The sequence below is a fragment of the Vanessa tameamea genome, chromosome 9 (assembly GCF_037043105.1).
Source record: "Vanessa tameamea isolate UH-Manoa-2023 chromosome 9, ilVanTame1 primary haplotype, whole genome shotgun sequence".
Lineage (NCBI taxonomy): Eukaryota > Metazoa > Arthropoda > Insecta > Lepidoptera > Nymphalidae > Vanessa > Vanessa tameamea.
This window is the reverse complement of record NC_087317.1, coordinates 520437-538599: the sequence shown is the minus strand read 5'-3', so window position 1 is coordinate 538599 and position 18163 is coordinate 520437. Positions and strand designations below refer to the sequence as shown.

Below are 18163 nucleotides of genomic sequence, written 5' to 3'. Positions count from 1 at the left end.
TTGATTGTTTTAATCTACGGAAGATGTGGACGCATGTCGCCAATTATCGGCAATGATTTTAAAATATTAAACTTTATATATTGTTAATCATAATTTTAATGATTACATTTTATTATGTAAAATGTCTAAAGCACTTTAGATTTATATTTAAATCGTTATGTGTTAATATACTGTTGCTTATCAATATTTATTATTTATTAGACATTGGTTTGATTGGTTTAATCTTTTAAATATATTTTATGTTTGATTTATTGTCTATAAATAAATATATATATTTGACTGTGTAATTTTCGAAATAAATTCTCTCACAATTAATATAATTATTCTGAATCAAATTGAATGAATTATGCAATAAGTAAAACTTAATTTGGATTCGTCTTGCAGCGCCACCTGTAATGTGTCATAAAGGACTTGGATAAAAATGTTGGTTTATATTATTTTTTAAGTAATTCACTTAAAATTAATTATTTAGATCTATATGTAATAATAAGAATCAAATAGATATTCATTTTTAATATTAAACTTTATTTCAAGAATGAATTTGCAGTAATTGCATTAGTTTACTATAAAAAGTTGTAGATATGAATATCCGTTTGATTCATTTGAAAACGACGCGTTAGAAACGGGCATTGTTATAGCAACGCCATATTACATGGACACTTTTTAAAAACAATAAACTGTTAATATAATAGATAAAGCTTCTCTAAATTTATTGTGTTCCAATGTGATGGAATCTGTACCAGAAAACCCGTCAATATCTCCGACGTATACATTGTCCCATAAATGAGTCACTAAACCTCTTTAATCGAGCAATTAAAGTTACAAGTTTATACTCGCTCGTTAACAGTACGTCACAATTTCTGCAAAAATCGATTATATTTTTGCGTACAGTAATATCATCAAAGAGCCGAGATGGCCCAGTGGTTAGAACGCGTGCTTCTTAACCAATTATTGCGGATACAAACCCAGGTAAGCACCACTGAATTTTAATGTGCTTAATTTGTGTTTATAATTCATCTCGTGCTCGGCGAAAACATCGTGAGGAAACCTGCATGTGTCTAATTTCAACGAAATTCTGCCACATGTATATCCCCACCAACCCGCATTGGAGCAGCGTGGTGGAATATGCTCCAAACCTTCTCCTCAAAAAGGAGAGGAGGCCTTAGCCCAGCAGTGGAAAATTGACAGGCAGCTAATGCAATATCATCAAAAATATATTGATATGTATCTACATATATCTCACTATCGTTAATGTGCATATTTCTGATTCACTTGAAGGTAGAAGTCACTTTCAGGTGACTTTAGAGATCATTCTATTTTATGATCATCTAATTTAAGATTTCCGAGTTTGCAACCACGAAAACGTAGTATCTGAGAAAAAGGGTAGGCAAGTCACCCTAGGCAACACGTATCAATGTGCGCTGAAATACTGAAGACACAAGCAGTTCTACTTAGTATTGTTGTGTTTCGGGTTGCAAGGTGAGTCATCCAGCGTAACTACAGACGCAAGGGACATAACATCTTAGCTCCCATAGTTGGTGAGTATTAGCGATGTAAGGAATGGTTAATATTTCTTACAGCAGTGTCTATGGGCAGTGCTGACCACGTACATACCAACAGGTGGCCATTTGCTCATTTTAAGCCTGTCCTATTTCATAAAATGCCAATTTCTAACAAAAAGTACATTTTACCAAACATAATTATGTATTTTGACTAATATGGTGTAGGTTACAGGATTCTATTTCATATAGATACAGATACATATTTCCATGGGTCTAATAATGGCTTTTATATGGTTCGGAACCAACGGGCGCCGAATGAGGAATTTCCTCTCCCCCGAGAAAAGGCTCGCTCTGACGCCGATGATAAGTTGATATTGTTTTGAATAAAGGCGAGCGCTAAATCATATACACGTCAGATAGATCGGCACCATAATTTTCTTTTGCTGTAAAAATGCAAATAAAAACATATTTGTGAGCTCGTAATAATTTTAAACAAACATTCACAGCATGATGTTTATTGTGTACAGTGTACACTTCATTTAACACACAAACACTATTGTTTAATCGCTAAATACAATGTAAATACTTCTATGGGCAACTGCAACGGACGCAGCATTCAATTGCATGCCATTTTATAACAAATTACTATATATGTTCCATGGCTTACCTTTAAATTACTATGTAATTTTATTTCTTATTAACTATTGTTATATAAATAGGTTTACCTCTGGTGTTAACTATATATTTAATTTTATTGCTCAACTTTATGTATTAAATACAATATAAAACCCGCACTCTATAGTTAGGAGGCTGACGAACAAAATTATATAACGATACACAGGAGACCCGACACGTGTCACTGTGCTTACGTTATACGTTAAATTATATTTTATGATAACGCTTAGTTAATTACCTCTGAAACACGCTGAATATATCGGTACAAAGTTCATGTCAAAATGTTCAGGAGTATTTATGTTTAAGTACGGATAAAATGAGGATTATAACCTGTGGTATTTTGAACGAGACCATCTATACGCCCGTTTTATTTATTATGTATTCGGGAAGCAAACCGTAAATAACTAAGTAATAAATAATTCTGATAAATTTATAATTTGTGGTAATACATATCGTACATGTCCCGCGTTATTTTAAATACTATATTTTTGAAATAAAAGGACGTTTAAAACGAATACTTTATATATTTTCATATGTACGAAGGATTTGATGAATTTACTGGAACGAATCGACATGTTAAAATATATTCCTATCGATATGAAATATTAGCATAAGTTTAAATACACAGAAATATTTGACAGCACACCAACCATCACGTTTAGCAATATTGTATTAGTTTTATCTTCTTATATTGAATAAAAATAACTGTTTTATAATGTTTTGTAAAATTTAAATCAAAAAAGTAAACGAACTTAAAATTTCCAACGAGTCCATTAAGGTCTTCTTTTCTCCAAAGGAGAAGGTGTGGGGATATTCTACCAGCTACTTTATGCGGGTTCATTGATACATGTGTATGTAGCCGATTTTCACCAGACACGTGTAGATTCTCAATGTATATTTATATTATAAACACATGAAAACTCTGTTCTCCGGGTTTGAACCCATAATCTTCGGTTAAGAAGTATTTGGCCAAAAGACAATAAAAAAAATTTAAAATAAATAGCAAATTAAATGATTTTGATCATTCATACTCTGACACAATGAAATATAAGATGAGCGAATTAATAAGTCTTACTGTAAACGAAAAAATCAATAATAATTATTCATATTATAAACCGTTTCCAAAAATCCTCAAGAATACATTTTAAAGAGAATTACAAATTATTATATTTAACATAAAAATCTTTAATCAAAGTTTTCGAAAGAAAGTTACGCGAGTTAAGAGAGTTCTTTCGTGAACTTTTGATTTTGACCTTCGTTTTGCAAGTATAATTTTAATTTAAAGCCTGCCTAGAAGAATCTGTACGAAACTCAGTTAAATGATATAGGTAAATAAATACAATCGGATCATGTATGTCCTGGATGTAAATCTACCAATGGACTCTACTCCATTTTTTACCAATGATACTCATCTAGCTTTCAAATTAAAGACCTTAATTCACTATAAAAGCTTTAACATTGCTTATTGATCGGAAATAGACACCTCGGACCTGAGAACATCTGGCGAAAGATCCTCTGCCATCAAAAAATATTTTGCCGTGATTTAGCTAGGCAGACCATTTATCAATGTACATATTATCTAACATATAATCTTCGTCATCATCGAACAAAGACTAAATTTATCTTAGATTAATTTCGAGAGTTCTTAATAAGGTTTTATAACCTCAGATTATAAAACAAAAGGCAGATGAAAATGCAGTAGAGCGAAACGAAGCGTCTTTTTTTTTTTAAATATTAATGATAAATAATTAAAGTGAGAAACGGGAACGCCGATTCCCATTCAGTATATAAGTCACTACTAGTACTACCGGGAATTATTTGGCTTTAGTTTGTATTCGCTTTTGATGTTTCACTATAATGTTCCGAGCGCTCTATCTGCCTCTTATGCAATGCAACTCAATCTTAATAAACGAAATACAAAATATTTTGATATGAATTATCGAGACGTAGCGTTAATATTGAATTAATGTTGTTGAAATTATTTTATTCAAGTAGAAACATGTATGAGCATATTTGAATCGTCGTGTTACAAGAATAAATTTTATGTTAGCCTAGCTTAGCTTGTCGTTAGCTTAAGGTTCGCATAGTAGATTCTACAGAACCGGCAAAGTTAACGCTTTTCCTCAAATAAGGCACTTACAACCACACATCGCTCACTCGTTTAATATCTTAATTGTTGGTATTAATTATTATTCTTTAATTTGATTTTTTTATTTACCATCACTCGTAAAATAATCCTAAGGATTTAAATATAAAAAAAATGACATGGAATAAATAATATATTATTTTGGCCGTGCTATGCAAAGTTTTATTTTAATAATATTTATGTTTATTATTTTCGTAACCAAGTGGAGATCGAGATACCAAAAACTCAAGCTGCACCGACATTTTAAGAGCTCAATTAAAAAAAAAATTTGAACATTTTTTTAATGTCGTATCGGTAGGCAGCAGAGCCATCACAGACATTGGCGCTGTAAGAAATGTAAATCATTCCTTACACCAACGCGCCACCAACTTTGGGAACTAAGATGTTATGTCCCTTGTGCCAGTAGTTACACTGGTTTATTAATCCTTGAAACCGGAAGCAATAGCAATACTAAGTATTTTTGTGTGGCGGTACACTTACACGATGACTGTATGGTACGTACCCAGACGGTTTGCACAAAGCCCTACCACTAAAAGCTTTCGATAAGATCCAAAACCATAAGACTCAAGCTCAAGTTAATACGATATTATATCTATTAAGCAACTCTTACAGATAAGTATATCTCTCTCTCTAGTCTTTATCTATAAGTTTTTATATCTATATGAAGGTTTAACACTTCCGTTTATCAAGACATGACTGATATCATTCGATTACTTATCACGATATACTGATATCGTATAGTGACCTATTTACATTAAAATTGTGAATTAATATATTAGATATATTAATTTTCGGAAAAGTTTTATTGGAATAAATAAAAAACGTAGTATTTGTAAAGAATGGGTATCGAGGTGGCCCAGTTGTGGACCTTAACCGAATATTCAAGGTTCAATTTCGGCAAAACACCAATAAATTGTCATGTCCTTAACTTGCGTTTAGCATTCATATCATAGCAACCACATCCTGTTCAACCCATAAAACTACCAATAGCTAAATAAGTATCTTCTTTATTGAGGTGAATATTTCCTTATTAAATTTGAAAATGCATATATTTACTTAAACCATAAGCATAATTCTCAGTATTACTGTATTTACTTGCATCGCGGCGTCCTTATGCATTCTTCATGATTTTCATGTCAATAGATACGCAAATGAATAATTTGACATTATATAATTTTGAACCACTGTATAATTAAACTTGAAATTAAACTTTGTTTTAATATACAATTTATATTATTTATAGATATTAAATTTATTCAAAGACGATTAGCTTAGGTCATAGACAACTTTACTACTTTTTAAATATTTTTTATAATATATACATAACAAGATATATATGCAATGATGTTCGTACACTCTTAAATCATTGAATTAGGTGCACGATTAACACAACGGTTTAACTTGCGTTAAACTGACTTCCTTTTTGTATGCAATAGGTGGAATACGGGTAGAAATCAGATCCCTAATCCGAGGTGTTATTGAGATTTTAGAAATCTTGAGATGCACAGCTCTATGATCTAAACGCCTGACCAATAAAGCCATCTTGTATAATAATTAGACCGATTTCCATCATAAGCTTGACATATCAACGAAAACGAACTTGTGTTGTTTTGTTTCATAAATCTTGCAAGAAAAGCTCTTAATAGTGATAGATGTAATTTCTATACTGATGTTAAAAAAACGTACCCGTTGAAGATTTGTTTACGCGAATGCCACTATATCAGATAAATAGGGCACTTATGTTTGTTTTTCTGAGACGAGATTAGAAATATTTGTTTACTAAAATAGAATTTCGACTAAAATTAATTCGTGGGCTTATTCGCTGGTTTTGAATTAAGTATACAAGTTGCTCTAGTTTTTATAATAACATTTGTGGCTTCTTATCGAAATTCGGCAAAATTTTCTTTTCAAAACTTGACAATTATATTGTAAATGCGAGTAACTCTGTCTGTTACCTGTTCTTATTCTAATTTAAATGAAATTTTGTATGGAGATAGTTTAAGTCCGAGGGAAGGACATAGGTTAGTTTTTATTATGGAAATGACTCCTAAAGGGCATGAAAAGGGGCGTGGAAATTTGTATGGGGTATCATTTCTAAAGTAGGGAATATAAAACTCATTATAATTTAACTTTAAAAATTACACAAGTTAACGATAACTTATGTAGTTTTTGGCCACTCAGGTTATTCAGAAGATGATTTAAATTTTCTAAGGACTTTTTTTATATCGTATAATAAAGGAAAATTTATCCTGTCCTTATAATATTTATGGGGCGTGAAGGTATGTAAGCTATAAAGCTTTATAATTTCGGGTAAAGCTGTGGTTTCAGCTAATTTAACAATATTTTTAGCTCAGGCGGTACATTCTGTATGTAGAGATATGATGAAGACAAGATTAATTTATATTCTTTTTAAAAATATAAGATATCAACATAAATGACTTCAAGAACGAAGAAGCACTAATATTTTGAAATAGGTATATAAATACTTTTTCAGTATAATTAAATTACATATGGACTAATTTTTATTAGGCAAAGCGTAAAGTAGAGACAGAGACAGAGCAATTAGACGCATGCAGGTTTCGTCACGATGTTTTTCGCCAAGCACAAGATGAATTACAAACACAAATTAAGCACATGCGAATTCATCCGAGATTGCCTGGGTTTGAACCCGCAATCAGCCCTAAATTTAGTTAATATTTTATATTATACTAGTTGTCGCTCGCGGCTCCGCTCGCGTTTTAGGGGTTGGTTGTCACGTGTTAGGCAAAAAAGTAGCCTATGTCCTTCCTTGGAGTTCAAGTTTGCTTCATACGAAATTTCGTCAAATTCGGTTCATTGGTTTGGTTGTGAAAGAGCGACAGACAGACAGAGTTACTTTCACATTTATAATACTAGTATAGAAGTATAGATTACCTATAAAATAAAATACTTTTAAATTTTTTTAGAGGCCTTTAACCACTTATATTTTTTAAATTCATTCAATCAGACTGTTATTTTATCCACCAACCCGCATTGTAGTAGAGTGGTTTAATAAGCTCCAAACCTACTCCTCAAAGGGACCTTAGCCCAGCAGTGAGAAATTTACAGACTGTCGATTTATTCAAAAATAATAATATTTATTATTTCGCTAGCGATTCCTTATTTTACTGGGCCACCTGTAACTAATTAGCGATCTGATTTTTTATCGAATGTAAATAATATGATTATACTGTAAGTCATGTTACAAACTTTATCATATTTTTACCAAAAAATACTATCGATAAGATAAGAATGCTATGACACGTAATATTTAGATTGAATATGTAATTATTTATCGATTTCAAAGTTAAAACCAAAATAATATATATTTAATCGGTAGCGGATTAAAATTCTTGTCGGATATTTTTGGCGGGAAAGTATTATATGGTATATCCATGTAATGTTTGCTTATTAAAACGTTTGCGCTATGAACACATTACAGTTTTGATATTTTTAGAATAACGCTCAGTTAATTATACTTTGAAAACTAGGACAGAAAAGCAGACGCTCGTTTTAATAATTAATACACTTGTATATTTTTTATAGAGTAACACAATATTTTGTAAAGAAATATTAATAATAAATATATTATTTTAGTTTAAGATAGCTAGTTCTTACTGGTTGGTGTATTAATATGTGTAACAACAAACCCACCTTTGCCGAGGGATCACACTTTTTACTTTGATAATAGTCTCATTTTTCTCATCTACTTCACGTTTCTTATTTTTATCACTAAAAGTAATTGTTTGATCACTCTGCATTGTAGCATTGTTATTATTTTTATTTAACTCCGTATTTTCTAACATATTTTTCGCACTAGTTATCATGCCGGTTGACATTTTTACTCGAGTCGAGACTACGATTATAGATTTATGTCCGCCAACATTTGCTACGATTTTTATAAATCGCGCAGCCCGCCGCGCATGTCTGAAATTTTCTGTCGGTAAAACAGGAACTGTAAAGGAGCGACATCTATTGCATGTTTTGTAACCTGTTAAAGGCACTTTTCTTGGTGCGCTTGGTTCATCTCTGTACCGCAAGATGGCGACTGTCGAAGTAAAATAAAAACACGAGTATTTCTTTATGTTTTATTTGTATGTTGTACAAGACATACTTACATTAAAGGTTAAACGTATTACAAAAAAATACATTTAATACAGTACGATTATATGACTATTGATTAATTACAATCATTTACTATAAATTCTATTGGCCAAGAAATATAATAAATCTGGAATAAATCAGATCTAAGAGCGTTAAACATTCAAAACAATATAAAATTATTAAAAAAAAACACAATTTATGCACTATACAGTAAATGCATTTCAGAGCCTCGGCTTTCCATACAGAGACATTTATATTTCTAAAACTCGTACCAAAATTGATCAATTAATAAAATGGCATAGTTACTTAGACCTTAGTTCTATACTGTTATTGTGGAACATAAAAAAATTGGCTTACTTTGCCAATTGCCTCTGTTATGGAATAATTAGAGCATAAGACATAAACCTATTTGTGGCATCGTATTCTTAATTCTAAGTAATAATTTAAATTCGTGACGCAGTCTTAATAATATACCTAAGCACCTATCGATTACTTATTTTTACATCCTAAGCATAAAGCGTTTATTTACAGGAGTATACACTCCAAATGTATGTAATCGGTGAAACATATAATATTAAAAGTAATTATAAAGTACAGACCTGCTAATAGATTTATTGCCTTCCAAACATCAGTTTTAATATAAAGTTTATCAAATGAAGCAAAAATACTTTCATGAGATAATACAAATTATTACGGTTAAAAAAAGCGCATTTTTTCAAATGATTAAATGACAATTTACGTAAAACTTAAGTCACTGTTACAGTGCAAGTGTTAATGTATATTTTAATGTTACATTTCGATTTACAAGTAAAGTTTCACGTTTTTTATATTTTTATGTTTTACTAATCAATTCAAACGACATAGCTGTAAACGGAATTAGGTTAAAATAAATATAGCGGACCGTTATCATATAAAATTATTATTTCTGATTTTTCTTATGATGATGTAGGCCCAACTGGTTTTAGATATGTTTGGTCGGCTATAAAATTTATAACTTGCTATAATTTGATTTTCATTACATAGACATGTTATTGTATTATTTTAGCGTTATTGCAATAAAACGTAAGCTTCATTTATTACGTGTTCCTTAAAAATAAAATTAATACAATAACATCAGTCTAATTACTGTAGAGTATTATTTAAATAACAGTTGAATTAGGGAAGTAGTCTGTGGTACTCCGCGGAATTCTTGTTCTTGTCGATCACGTAGAATGACTTCGGCTTCCCGTTACCCGAGAAATATTTCCTGAACGATGACTTTTTCGACGGAACGTAATAAGCCAACGCATCGATCGAGTTAGGATGATTTATTTTCGGCCAAGTTGGCGTGCTTTCGACGTTCACCACGTCGTCGTCAAATCTAGCCTGTGGTCGGTTCTTTGTGAGTTTGTGTAACACTGGTAGGTTCCAGTGGTAGACCCTTGCTGGTTTCCCGTTGCTTGTCATCTGTAGGGGTAAGGTTCGAGCCGCAGCCGGAGCGGGGTCAGCGTGCGTGTAATAGCTTGTGTTCGGCGGTAATTTAATCACATACATTCTAGAATCGCCGGTCGCGTGACGTCTTCCTTGCTCAGCGAGACGTTTTCTGTGATGTGCTGCTGGTATTCTGAGCTTCTTTAGCCCGAGTGAGCTGAGAAGTTCGTGAGTGGTGGGCTCCTTTCTGTCTAAGGTTAGGTTGTCATCTTGCGATGCGGACATGGCGCATGTTGCTACTACCGCGAGTAGCAGTGCTGCACATCTGAAACAATTAAATTTACAAATTAGACGACTTTAAACAATATTAAGGACAGCTTTCCTGAGGTAGGACATTCATTTTTGTAATCGGTAGATATTTATAACTTTTCTCTTTGTTTTTTTAATAAAATTCAATATTATGTTAAAAAAATTATACAAATATATTTATTTGACAGTGTGTCGCCCGCGGCTCAGCCTAAATATGAATCATTCCTCTTACCAGTAATAAAAAAAACGCAAAACAAGCCCGTTTTTGTTGATTTTCATATAATTATAAATTTCATTGTATAATTTGGGATTTGAGATACATTTGTTGATAACAACAACACATGAACAATCAATCTCTCTACATTTGATATACTTATATCTGCTCTTATAAATAATAACAATGTCACAGTATAAACAAGTTTAGGAAGTAGAATTTAATCTGTGAACATTCGTAACAACTTGAAGCTTTGTAAGTGTAATAAGCAATTCGAATGACTGTATAATAATAATTTGTTATTATCGAGATGAACTAACGATGGTGTCGAGGGGTACATAGCTACTGAGCTCTTTATTGCCTGTATAAAATCCCCCGTATTTAGGCTCATTTGAATTGCTTTGACAAGTATAATACATTACATCACTAAATGTTTTTTAAGCCATTTTTATATAAAATTAGATTTATATTGTTTGGTGTTGAAAAACATATTCTATTATTAGGTTTGCGGAGATTTGAAACCATGTAAATGAATACGCTCTTTCATCTTAAAATAGGAACAATAGGTCATCACTGGACTCGTTTCGTCGTATAATAGCCTCTATTCGTAGAAATTTAGAATCTATTATCGGATATACTCGCCATTGACTATATATTGAAGATGTTTACAGAGTTCTCTGAGAAAAGGCTCTCGAGAAATCAAACAGTCGAGGTAAGTTGCGTCCTCGTTGTAAAGCCGTTGTGTTGTCGTGTCTTTGGAGTAATTAGCATACTCTATGAAGTTATGTTAATAAAACTGTAAGTACACTGAGCTCTCTATTCAAACATGAAACTTGTAATTACAATCCTTTGTATTTAAGTACTTGGTGGTAGAGTTTTGTACAAGCCCGTCTGGGTATGTTGTGCACTACTAATAGTTTATATTTAATATATCTTTATTTATAATACAACGCCATTGAAGTTATGTACTTATTTCCACTTTAATTTAATTTCAAAAATCCGATAACAACTTCATCGACGTTCATAACGCAATTTTTTCGCAAAACCATAGTGAATATCATAGATTAATCAAACTCTCGACCATTGATATCGCGTCAATTTACTGTCAAATGTTGTTTATGGTTTTTTTCCTGTTATGGTTAGAATGAGTATAGTATTATTTTGTTCTAGGTAAGCCAGTGTAACAATTACAAGAGACAATACCAACTTTAGTGGTATGAGGAATGATTCAAATTTTTGTAAAGTACTAATGTCTAGGATTCGTCTACTATTCGGTGGCCCATTTGCCAGTCCGTCTACCTTTATAATAAAAAAATAAAAAAAAATCTGGACGAGACTTGACTAGTTATTTGTCTGATATGTTATGAATTCAAGATTTATTTCAGTTTTATAATGTTTAAAATTAATTTGTTCTATTTAATTTTTTTATATAATATTAAAAATTTAATAAAATAAATTTCTGTCATCAGTAACATTGAACTCAGTGTCAGCACATTATCGTATATCGTATCAGCCCTTAGTGTCTTACTAGCCCTAACTGAATAGCCCTTGTTAATTATTGTAATAACGGTTTTCCCTTGACAGATTTTGACCCTAGCCGAATAGTAAAAGTGCAATTGTTATTCCCTCTCTCTCATTATCCGATTGGATGATAAATTAAGCAATTCTAAAGATCAGGCTCAGGAACAAGGTCTTTATATGCTTTCCGAGGTACGGGATTATAACACAGGTAATTCAAAACGTTAAGTGACTTCGATATCCGATCGCCGTTTTACTAGCTGACCCTGCGGCTTTACCGGCAACAAACTTTCATCCCTCGTTTAAGCCCCTTAGGGATGGACCTTCGTAAAATCCGTTCTTAGCGGATGTCAACACCCTATAAGGAACCTATCTGCTAATTTTCAAGTTTGTTGGTGTTATAGTTTCCGAGATTTCATGATTAATCAGTGAGAGGTATTACGCTTTTATATACGAGTATAATATAAAGATTATATGATACAATAGAATTAGATAAATGACACGTAAAATCAATACAACAAGTCGACTAATGATAATTTGTATAAAAAACCATAAATACTTAAAATATATCGCGCTGATATCAACATTTAAAGTAAATTTCAAATGACTTCCACGCTCAGTACACAGCCAACTTTATCAAACGGAATCGCGCATCCATAAAATATTTGTGTTTGTCAAAACACAAGACCAGCAAACCTCCATAATTGAGAATCGCAAGCATATGCAAATTCAACGTCTTTCTACGACGCGGCCCTTCTTTGTGAATACATAAATACTTCAAGTATGAATCTTTTTATATATTTGTCGTAAGATTTAGAAACATATTGACCAAGCATTATATACAAAAATATTCTCGTTTATGTTAAAGCTGGTCCTTAAAAGCACCATTCATGAAATAATCAATTCATAATTGTAACAGAGAGATACAATAATTCTAGTAACATAATCAGTTTCGTTTGAAATAAAAAAATATATGTATTCAAGTAGGTTCTTACTAAGACATTTGTAGTCGTAATTTAACAAGATGAGTTACATGGAAAGCTACTGGTCCGGAATATATATTCTACCGAGAAGAACCAGCAAGAAAATCAGTAGTCAATCATTTTCATTAATCAAATTACATGCTAACCGTATCCCTTAAAAGGAACGCATTTTAATTGCAAACTTCCTAACGGGTTTATTTCACATAGATTGAGATATAAAATCTATTGCATTCAATAATTATTAGTCAAATTAAGATTTGAGATAATGAGAGTAATCTAAATTTCATTAAAGTTAATTGAATGTGTGATGAAACCTGATGTCGTGAGTTTAAGCAAGAGTGAGACCAATAAAAAGTTACAAGGTTTTGACAAGAATTTTTTGTATTCCTAGTGGCTGTATATGTGGCTTTTTATACTCGCGTTCATCGAAAAGTACACGGCAAAGTCATTGATCCTGTGTCGAAACTCTTTCCTATCCAACTTGCTGTAACATTGCATCACGAGAGGGAGAGGCCACTAATACTTGCGCGCACAATAATGCACTATAATATGTGCTGCGTCCTTTTCTAGTCTAACTTAAGAATCATAGTCAATCGATGTTTGTTGTTGATGCTTAGGTGAACGCGCCACCCTCGGACATTGGCGACATTTAAATATTTCCTGCATCGTCAATACAACCAACCAACCACCAACCTTAGGAACTAAGAGTCATGTTCCTTGTGTCTGTTACACATTCATCCTTTAAATCGGAACACACATGTGGTATGCACAAGTAAATATGTAAGCAATCTCTAACAAAAAAAGTTATTTCTTAAGGAGATTATGAGATAGTTTACAAAACTTTGCCTAAGTTTTGTCATAAAATTTAGACAATGCGATTACCAAAAATGTTTTATGGATAAGAGAATTATGAATGAACTATGTTTTTGATGTCGTGATGTCGTGGCCTCTTGTCTTCGAAGCGAGCGTCATTTTTCTATTATAGAAAACCATTAGCGTTCTTTGTTTTTATTCTAATAATAAATTCCAGAAATTTCCAGACAACGGCGACCGGTAGTATGGAACACTAGGAATAAAACGCTCTTAATCAAGGCAAAGAATGGTAATTATGAAAAGAGAATGAAGTTTAGTTGCGTAACTTATTTCTTTCTTTTTAAAAACTTTTATTTTTAATCATATAATCTGTTTTATTATTATTATGAGAACCATCTGAAAAATGTTAAACGTTAAGCGTTGTCTTTGCGGTAGTTCTTGCAACAGACACGTTATTTTTTCTTTGAACGTAGAACCATAATGTTACAAGATAAAACAGATTATAAACAGCCCTTATTTTTAAAAAGGACTTTCCAAATAATTGTGATTGCTTCACGAGTTAATTAAACAAAAGCTGATCATAAAAAACAGCAGAGTAGAAAAAAGCCATCTTAACTAGTGAATGTTACACGAGACGACGATGGGTCGTTTTTGTGTTGAGCGCATACTTAAATATCATCAACACCTAGTGTCTTAAGAGTCCTAAACATGGCGGGAAATCAACAAAAGCGAGTTGTGCAGAAGTATTTAAATAGGAGGGTTGGCAATAGGTAGTTTTCTGTTCGTAAAAATACACCCAACGTTTTTCTTGCGGTGTTCTCTAAAACACGACCCTAAATAGATAATATTAGAGTGAGGCATTGATTTGATAGCGACAATTTCAAATTAACAAGCCTACTGTGGCAATGTGTGTACAAAATTTTAAATCAATCGGTTTTATGACTTAAATAGGTTAGAATTCAATCGCGAGACTTTAGACACTTATTATTATCAGATGACGTAAAATAAGAATTTGTAAAAGAGAAAATATAAATTTCTTTAATAAATCTTTGTCTTCTAAATAGGTTGTATATTACACAGATTAAATTATTAATTATAACGAAGGAACTATTTAATAGTTACTGATAACATGAAAGAAACCTGTTTCATTACTGTGGTCAAGTAGCGGAGATATTCTTGAAGATAATCTGTGTCGGAGATAAGACAATCTGATCTGAGTATGTTTTAGTGTTACATAAAACTATTAATTAGGTAAACTATTATTATATCGATTCAATTAATTCCTTTTAGAGGATGCGTAAGAAAATATTTCTTATTCTGCCACAGTTAATCTGAATTCGTAATTTCAATGTTAATCTTAAAAAAAGATCCTAATAATGTCAGTTAATATATTTTTGGCATTTGAACATTTTATCTCAATTGAGTTTTTCTCGATTCCGAATCCATTGTAAGATTCATTTTTAATTTAATTGTGTAAAATGACGACTCTTAAGTGCTTGTCAGAGCCTATTCGAATAAAATATATTTTGATTTAAAGTGAATTTAAATAGATTGAACATTTATATTATGTAAATGGCTTAAAAATGAAATAAATGCTTGACTAGTTTTAAAGTTATGGTAGTTTCACTCAATACAGTTTGTTAAATGATGATTCAAAAGTGCTTGTAAAAGCCTACTTGAATAAAGTATAAATATTGATTTAGTTTTTGAATAAACAGAACATCGAAGAAATAAATAACAAACTAGTCTGAAACTTTCAGAGATTTAACAACATACATTTTCCAGCTTTTTAATATATTTTAATATATACGGGCCATTGATCAATTTTCGAAGCTTAAAAAGCAATTAAGAGTCAATGTAATCACTATTCACAGGTAATTATATAAGTTAACGGACGTGAGAGAATTTCTTTAACCCAAATTAGATGTCTACATATAGAGCCCAAGGGCTACACGTTTTTTATCAAAGAAATCAGGTTAAATTGACTTAAAAGAATACGTTGAATAGCTGTCATTAAAAGTACATGATTTTAACACTTAAAAATTGCTATTAGCTGACCCTTCGTTATGAGCTCTATATTAACGATGAGACTTCAAAAATGACTCGAATAGTTGCGTAAGCTAAAGGTAAAAAGGTGGATTTAATAATAATAGATTTTTTTTTGTTGTATTTATTAAAATACAATGCAAGGAATATAAGTGATATATAATAATGTAACCTGATCCTTATAATTACGTATACGACTTATAAATATTAAATTGTCTTGTAGTGCTTAAATGGTCTTTATGAAGTACTTATACGTTTGAATTAAGTACTCTATTATTAAGTTTACATTCTGGTCATTTAAGCTAGCGTCGTTTCGAAAATTAGGTTAGTACTGTACTGTACTGTACTGTTAGCCGTGTATTTAAAAAGAACTTCGATCCGAAATGTTTCATTTTAACATAATTCTAATAATAATATGGAACAGTTAGCTTCAGTTCAACTCTGTGCCCATATATTATGCCTATAATGATATTAAATGATATAAAGGATTCTTAAAGCATTTACAGGAAAAAAAATCATTAGTATAAATATTATATAATTAAGAAGTTCAAATTCGCTACAAATTTAAATTTTATCCATTTAATTCAGGCCGACGTGGAAAACGGAATAACTAATGATGGTTACCGTGATTAAATTAATCGATGCTTACTTTAATACAGGATTAGCCTGTCAACTCGTGAACACATTGCCTATTGAAAAAGCCCTTATACGGAATCGAATTAATTGTCTCTATCGTGACACGCACACGCAATGCGTCTTGTCAGTTCGAAGACTCGTTTATCGAAATATAAATACTACTTTTACAATTTAATTTATGACTGATCAATGATATAAATCTGTTACTGCGATCTAATTTATTCTTCTTAGCGATAGATGAATATGCTGAGGAAAAATATTTGTAGATGCTAAATTTAGATGTATGATACGGTCTGCAAATGTTATTGGATTTATTATTTATTTACGTTTATTATTCTAGAGCTATTGACATAGGCAGAATCGTTGTAAGCTTAAGATGTAGTAACAGAAGCCATAAATAAGAAAAATACTAGAGCTATATAGATACTGTTTAAATAAACAATGGGACTCGCAAAAGAAGATAAAAAACCTCGGTGTGCCCTAGGATCTCAAAATGGGCTGAGATAACCTTGGCGATATCACCTATTTAGTGTAAAAATTATTTTATTCTATATTAAATGCCCGAGGTGATTAACATATTTATCAGAATAAATATTATTAATTTTTATACAAAAAATATTTTGTAAGCTCATAGTTCTGACATTTTGTACAAAATATTGACAATTATATATGTATAACCTTTTTGGTTTACCGCTGTTTCATAAAAGAAAGCGAAGATACACACAGAGACAGAAAGCGACTTTTTTTTTATACGCTAACTGGGTTCGTGTATCATTTTTAAGTCCATCCAGTAATTCTCACGTATCATTTATAAACAGAATATATTTAAAAAAATCGTATTGATGTCAAAGTTATTTTTTTATCATGATCAAAAATATTTCCGTTAAGGTTCTTCATTTACATAAATTAAATAGAATTTAAAAAACTTTTAAAGCGCCTCTTAATTACTTTACAAGCAACGTTATCTATTCACTAAAAGTTATTATCGCGTGCACAGTTTGTTAATTAATAAAATATTTCTTTAATTTACTGAACCGTAATCTAATTTAGTAGACATTGAATTTCTTTTCACATACAAGATTGCAGATAGGTGTGTACTCATTTGCGACAAAAACATCAAACTTGATTTAAATAAAACTTATTAGGAAAACGTTTATCAATACTTTGTACAGTAATCACCTACATCGCAATAAATTATATATATTTTTAATAAATATAAACGCAAATAATTTGTACTTAATTGTTTTAAAATAAAAAATACATTACATTCAGAAAAAAATACCGTTGCAAATTAATTAATTCCATTCCATTCATAGACATATTAAAAAGTTTAAATACATACTAAATTTAAATCTTTGACAACCTCGTTTGTCTAGATATAAGGGTACGCATAAGGCCGCAGAGACGAGGTCTTGGCTTTAAACCTTACCTCGGACAGATGAAAAGTTATTGGGTTTTTCTATTGAAAATTTCTTAGTCTGAGAGTTGGGATTGTGTAACCTCCCGTGTTTTGGACCAGGACAACATAATCACAAATTTTCTATACGTGTTTTGTAACTGAACCTCTCCTAACGATTTCGATTTCGAAGATTGTTTTGTGAGTATTTAAGTGGATTCCTGGATGGCAAAAGTAAAGTTAATGGTAACTGGAAACGGGGAAGTGTATTATACATATATGTTTTTAACTAACAGGCGAAGTTGCGACGTGCAGTACTCGTTTATGTATAGCGTATGGAGAATTCTTTCTTTGAGTACATGTTCGCATTTAAATATTTTTTGTCAGCAACTG

At 31.4% G+C, this 18163-nt stretch overlaps 3 protein-coding genes across 3 annotated transcripts in view; all 3 read right to left on the bottom strand.

Annotated features, from left to right (window-relative positions):
- The window catches only part of LOC113402892 (alkyldihydroxyacetonephosphate synthase), a 33842-nt gene extending 25590 nt beyond the window's left edge, over nucleotides 1-8252 (bottom strand). The window contains exon 1 of the mRNA XM_064215866.1: nucleotides 7996-8252. Coding sequence (XP_064071936.1) covers nucleotides 7996-8180 — 185 coding nt within the window. The 5' untranslated portion in view covers nucleotides 8181-8252. The remainder of the gene's footprint in view (nucleotides 1-7995) is intronic.
- LOC113402879 (probable aconitate hydratase, mitochondrial) overlaps nucleotides 1-18163 on the bottom strand; it is a 184582-nt gene that overhangs the window by 71257 nt on the left and 95162 nt on the right. The window lies entirely within an intron of this gene.
- Nucleotides 9150-18163, bottom strand: part of LOC113402893 (uncharacterized) — a 57660-nt gene continuing 48646 nt past the window's right edge. Inside the window, exon 2 of the mRNA XM_026643248.2 lies at nucleotides 9150-10180. Coding sequence (XP_026499033.1) covers nucleotides 9601-10180 — 580 coding nt within the window. The 3' untranslated portion in view covers nucleotides 9150-9600. The remainder of the gene's footprint in view (nucleotides 10181-18163) is intronic.